This window comes from Diospyros lotus, chromosome 7 (genome assembly GCF_014633365.1).
Source record: "Diospyros lotus cultivar Yz01 chromosome 7, ASM1463336v1, whole genome shotgun sequence".
Lineage (NCBI taxonomy): Eukaryota > Viridiplantae > Streptophyta > Magnoliopsida > Ericales > Ebenaceae > Diospyros > Diospyros lotus.
In genome coordinates, this window is record NC_068344.1 from 3,313,438 (window position 1) to 3,319,719 (window position 6,282).

At 39.7% G+C, this 6,282-nt stretch overlaps 1 protein-coding gene across 2 annotated transcripts; it reads left to right on the forward strand.

Annotated features, from left to right (window-relative positions):
• Nucleotides 1-382: 382 nt before the first annotated feature.
• On the forward strand, nucleotides 383-2,693 carry LOC127805510 (uncharacterized). Of its 2 annotated transcripts, none has more exons than XM_052342272.1 (3): nucleotides 383-597; nucleotides 726-1,137; nucleotides 1,659-2,693. In XM_052342272.1, exons 2-3 carry the CDS (start codon nucleotides 821-823, stop codon nucleotides 2,518-2,520), a joined length of 1,179 nt encoding a protein of 392 aa, XP_052198232.1. In that variant the 5' UTR covers nucleotides 383-597; nucleotides 726-820; the 3' UTR covers nucleotides 2,521-2,693. The 2 variants fall into 2 exon arrangements, with proteins under 2 accessions (XP_052198232.1, XP_052198231.1); XM_052342271.1 differs by having other exon boundaries at nucleotides 384-632.
• Nucleotides 2,694-6,282: the final 3,589 nt, after the last annotated feature.

Consider the following 6,282-nt stretch of genomic DNA (forward strand, 5'->3'; position numbering starts at 1 on the left):
ATGAGAAATTAAATTCCATATTTATTATTTGATAGCAGTACATTTTCTATAGAATTAAATTCTATGGTATAACTATTAAAGTATATTTTGACCTATTTTTCATGAAAAAATCTATATAGAGAGGTTGATTTTTATTTTTTATATAAGTTAAAAAATATTTTTTTTGTTCAACTAAATACTATTGAATTTAGGAGAAAAACTACGTCTCAATCCACGCGCATGTCACTTCCTGCCTAGATATTTAAACGAGGGATTTGGCATTAGTGTGTGCGGTGCCGGCAAACCAACCATTTTAATGCTAACTAACATTCCTTGCCAAGGATTTATTTAACCATTGTTTATTTAAAAAATAATAATAAAATCTGGCAATAGTCAAATAGAACGCTAGCACGGTACAGATAAGACAATTGCGTGTCAACTTGTGGTTCAATTTGATCGCCTTCACCTCAATGAAAATTCCGGGAAAGCGCGCTCGTCAAAGCAGTCGTTTTGATCATGCTTGAGTTCTCAATTTACACAGCCAGCAGCCACCACCCGTTCGACAATTTTCCTCAATGAAACCGCATCTTAATGCCTTTGCTGTTTAGACTATGCAGAGTGAGTGAGAACCGCGACCGCATTGCTTGTCCAAGGTTCTATGCTCTTTGATTTCTTCATTCCCGTGTTTAAGCTTCTAAACAATTTGGGTGTTGGTTTTATACGTTTGCATGTATATATATATGCAGAGAGACAGAGAGAGAGAATATGCAGGATTGCTAATCTACGAAAACTAAGACAGTGACAGAGAAAATTTAAGAGAGATTTGGCTTTGTGGGGAGATATGTATGTGACCAGGCTTCTTTCCCGCTGCCTAAGATCTCCCGAGTATCTTTCTTTGCCACCAGAAGGCCCAAATTCGGGCTACCTAGTGCTGCAAGATGAAGAATCTGAGACTACTACTTGTTTCGGGTTGTGCAAGAACCGATATCTGTCAGATCTGCCTTTCCCTCAGAACAAGGACCTAACTATTCGATACTCATCCGGCTCTGGAAAAAACAGACGTGCTTCTCATTACTACATCGCGCTTATTCCTGTTCTTAATCAGCCATTGTCTTCCAACCGATACTATGCAATGAAGCCACATGGATCACACAAGGGGTATGTGCGCCTTTACTTGGTCAACTTCATTTCAGTACTCTAGAATGGATTGAGCCTTTTATATTGTTTTTCTTCCCACGCTCATTAGATCAAATAACAAGAATTATAGAATACTAATGAGCTATAGAATTCATGTAGGTAACTCCATATAGTGAGCTAGAAACTTGGTATGTTGTTGTTGTTGAACTCAGGGATGCAGTGTATGCATCCAGACTCCACTGGCTAGTTCAAGCCAGCGGTGCTATAACCCTTGACACAAAAAACAAAAGAAGGTGTTCAAGGATTGAAACTTCAATACTTATATTGTCTACCAGCGTGGATTACCATGGATTGTAATGCCCGAGCAGAGAGCTCTGCCAGAGCACTATGCAACTAGAGGCAGGCATATCTTCTAAACAAGTTTCAGGAAATAATTTTGTGGATTTACAATCTAATGACCTGAGCTAACTTTGTACTTGTTGAAATTTGTTCGATTCGTTGTTGTTTCCCTAATTGGTACTGTTAATAATTTGTTTCGATAGGGAAGCATATGCTTGTTCGACGGAGAACAATATGAGTGCCTGTTGCTTCTGTAAATGCATTAAAGATGTAAAACCAATGCCATTTGATCCTAATGACATATACCAACAATTTCATATTGGTCCTTACGAAGGAGCATGCAATGCTCGCGGCTTGTTTACTGCCACATCGATAGCACCAGATGGATTCCCTCCATACTTCATGCGAAGAAAAGGGTGGGAAATTTATACCGGAACCCCTAAAAACTACAAACTAGGTGAAGCACTGGGCGTTAACAATGGCCTTCGAAGCAGACTTCCAGATTTCAATTTCCCACCACACTATAAAACTTCAGGAGCAATTGTTGTGGGTAAATGGTACTGTCCTTTCATGTTTATCAGAGATGGGAAGTTCAAAGATCAGATGAAGAGATCAATGTTTTACGAGATGACACTCGAGCAACGATGGGAGCAGATATTTGCCTGTGAAAACAATTCTAGCCAGGGCAATGCAGTGACTGTGGATGCTACGGTGCAAATAGAAACGGCCTTTATAGAGGGCAGGGAAGCGACCTGGGATGAAAGTAATCAGGCCAATGGGGTGGTCTGGTTCCGGAGCTTTGGTGCCGGAGGAGAAACAACTATTGGGTTGAGTTCACTGATCGTTTACAGAATGAGATGGGAGCAACAGAGAGCTGGGTGGACTAGCAGCGGAACAGGGTTGGTGAGAGTGAGTAGAACAGAGGAATTTGCAGGGTCTGGTGGGTGGAAGAAGTATGGTTGCTATTTGTTGGTTGAGAGGTTTGTGTTGAAGAGAATGGATGGAAGTTTGTCACTGGCCCGTGATTTCAAGCACACCCACGTGGTTGGGAGCAAATGGGAATGAGTTTGCTGCACCATCATGATGCCTTTTTTATGGCCATATTCTACATGGCATATGTATACTAAACACCAACATTTGTATTTGCTTTTATGTTCTTTCTTTTCATTCCATCGGTTGTGAGCTTTGTAGAAATAACATTCTAATGATGTTTTTATGTAAATGTTGTCCTACTTGTATTGCTGGCGTATCAAACACTTAGACTTGTTAGCATGCCTTTAATACATGTTGAAAATGCTCAAATGATGTGTTTGACACTTTTCCTTGTATTGATTATCTGAAAACCAACAAATAAGGGCATTGTTTTATTGTCTTTTCAATTTTCTAACTTCACAATTGCTTGTTTCTTTTATTTTCTCACGTCTTCATTTTATGTTTTGTTCGATTTTCATACTTTTTATATTTCTATTCTTCAACTCTTTAAATATTAACAGGATTATAAAAATAAAAACGATTTGACTATAAATTAATTGTTAATTAGATGAGAATTATTCATTTAAAATCTTTACTTGTAAATTTTAAAGGCCGAATAGACTAATATATCTTGAACTTTGGGTCAATTTTTAATTTTATTCAATTTTGACATTTACTTTAATTTGGTCATTAAACTTTCACATTTGTTTCAATTTTATTCTCGATTAGCCAAGCGTGTGTCCCAGCTTACGTGGCGGTTGATGTGGCTTGCTGATGTGTCCAATAATGGACACATCATCAAAATACCCGACCCGATCTGGCCCACCCCAACTCGCTCGCTTAAAACCCTATGTGCATTGCCCTAAGATTGTTGCTAACGGCGGTGGCTTCTGACTACAGTCGTTGGCGGTTGCCAAGCCACGACCATCTTGCTGTTTAGTGCTAGGGTTCATTGTGAAGAAGAAGAAAAAGCTTACGCAAAAGAAGAAAATGACGCAAAGGAAACTAAAAAAGAAGACAACGCAAAAGAAGTAGAATAAGAAGCAAGATCGAACTCAGGGAGGGCAAAAGGGATTCAAAGCCACAAACCAAGATACCATCAATCTTGGCCATGGCGCAACCCCACACAAAATTGAAATCAATGGAATGATGCACAGTGCTACATTCTTACCTGCGATTTTCAGCCACCACCCACATCACTGAGAAGAAGAAGTCGAGCAAGAAAGAGCGATAGAGAGAGATATATCACAAAAGTGATAGGAAGAGAGAGAGAGAGAGAGAAAGAGTCGGTTGCTGAATAAATCTTACAAGAGGAGAAGACGTTGCTGCTATGAAAGGAAAGGTGTGAGATTGTCGATTCGTGAATAGGGGATGAAAATGGGGAAGCTTGATCCACGCCTCTAAGGAAGGAATCGACGGTTGTTGCAGAGAAGATGAAAGGAGCTTGGAGCCCTTTGCATATGGGCTCGACTCTTCTTGGCCTTCTCTGTAATATCCAGTAATTAATATTAAGGGTATTTTTGGAAGTTGTTGGGTCAAAATGAAATTTATCAAAGTTTCGGGCCAATGTGTAATATTCAAAACTTGAACAAAAAGGCAAGAGACAAAACCAAGATGAAACTTGGAGGGTAAAAATTTTCAAAGAATTATGGGATGTCAAAATTGAGAGATTTGCAAAGGTTTTGGATTAAAATTTTGCAATTAGGGGCATTCGGGCCAAAGTGCAGAACCTAGAAATTGGTGGAGAGTGGTCAAAACGAGGATTTTTATAGACTTTTAAGGGTTTATTGACACATTCTAAACTTGAGGGGTTTAATGGTATAGGTGAGAAGTCTAGGGTTTGAGTGAAAGGGGCAGAATCATGAAATATCAAAGTTTAGGGGGTGAAAGTGCAATTATGGAAAGTTGGGTGTGAAACCTGCAAATCACAGGCCAACTTTGCGGCGGCCGTCGTCAGAACTTGCAAAGTGCATCAAAATGATCTCCAGGCCATGATGGTTTGATTGAACCTAGCTATTGGCCGAGATCTATGGCAAATCGGTGGGAATTAATTTTTAAAGAAAAATCGAATCTGGCCAAAAATTTCGAAGCAATTTCATCGCGATTTGGTTTGATTTTGGGGCTTCTAATGATCATATTCGAAGCTTAGGAGGTAGGAAAGCTTTCTATTGGTCGAAGAACCGGTCGAAATCGGGTATAAATAGGGTTCGAATGGCCAAGGGCTTCAAAACAAAATCGAAGTTGGTTGGCCGTTTTCAGCAAGAATTGAACTTTGGGAATAAGGGGCTTTTGTTCCTTGAGTGCTAGGGAGTTTTTTTGGAGAATTTGCGAGGTTTTGGTGTAGGTTTTAATGGGTTTCAGAAGCTTGGCCAGAAAATCGGGCTTCGCCGGAACCGACCCTGTAAACGGCCGTTTAAGGCCTTTCCGGTGGCTTTTTCCGACGATAGAGGGTACCCCTAGGATCGCCTCTTCAAGAGCTTCAAGGCCATATAAGTTGTTTGGCCGTTTGAAGTTGTTGCAGACCGCCGTCGTCGGAGAAGGAAGCCGGAGAAGACAAGGCATGTGACCAGCACGCACGGACTTCAGTCGCAGCCCACTCGCTCGGCGTGTGGAACACGGTATTTTTCTGAAATTAATTTTAATATTTTTGTAAAATTATTTTAAGGATATTCATGCAAAAATATTTGAAGAAATTAGGTGTTTGGTATTTATTATGGATTTCAGAAGGAAAGAAAGGTTTGAAAAAAATAGGAAACAAATAAAGAAAATTAAGATAAGTATGGGAAAAATAGAAATATTAATTTCTATAGTCATAATGGCAATCAGGGGACGACTTGACTAATAGAAGAAATGAATTACACGATTTTCGAGGTGCAACACGCTTTTCGAGACAAAAATAAGCTTTTTCTGAATTAAGGTGAGAGGTTCGAATCCAGTCTTACTATTGTTTGAAAGTGTCTTAAGGTGTTGGTTGTGACTTCAGGTAAGTAGTTACGCCTCCGAAATTTGAGATACTTCGTATAGGTGTTTACTTATGTACTTATATACCGTCCGATTAGAATAATGCATCGATTGTTTAATTTCTTGAAAATTTGGTGCATGGTACGTTTTTCTTTTCGTATCACTGAGGTCTTAATTTTGTGTTATTGTTATCGGGGTAGGGTCTTCTTGAGAATGGGGCAAGGTTAATCCCGGTGATCAGGTGACACGGTAGGGCACTCAGGGATTAAATATGTCGAGGCAAGGTCAACCCCAATGGTGTGTGGAATGAAATTTTTCACAGGAGGTTGAGTATGCCAGGGAGATTTCTCATGTTAGACATGTTGCATGTGATTTTTGTCTTATACGTCATTCATGTGTTATTCATGCATTCGGTAAACTGTATCATGCCATCACTTAGATGATTTTATCATCTAATTTGGGTTATGCCCCTGGAATGTTCAATGTTCCAGCCAGGGACTGCTGCAAGGATAAAGACGTGGCCGGTTGAGGGCTATTAGTGTTGGGGGTGTTAGCTGATGTATTGTTTCGGTTGTTGGAATTTATTTTGATATATGTACTAACAAGCGCATGATAGTGTTATTTTCATTTTATTATGTTGTAATACGTATCTCGCAATGTATGAACCTCGTGGTAGGCCACGGTATTTATGTTACGATAATATGTTCCGCTGCGTATATTATGACTCGTTTAGTTGAGACTATGGATCTTGTTAGCTAAACGGGCAAGACTGGGGTTCTCGGGATTATTACCTGCATGTGAAGGTTGCTCTTGAAATCACCGTGGGCACTGGCTATTTTATACAACGGGTGTTTTATCTGCATGTGAAGATTGTTCTCATGGCGCCGCGTGTGA

What these genes read in the sequence shown, in the direction of transcription:
- LOC127805510 (XM_052342272.1), top strand. Translation starts at nt 821, where the DNA reads ATGTATGTGACCAGGCTTCTTTCCCGCTGCCTAAGATCTCCCGAGTAT. An exon ending in CCACATGGATCACACAAGGG is followed by an intron (nt 1,138 to 1,658) that starts GTATGTGCGCCT and finishes TTGTTTCGATAG; the next exon opens with GGAAGCATATGCTTGTTCGA.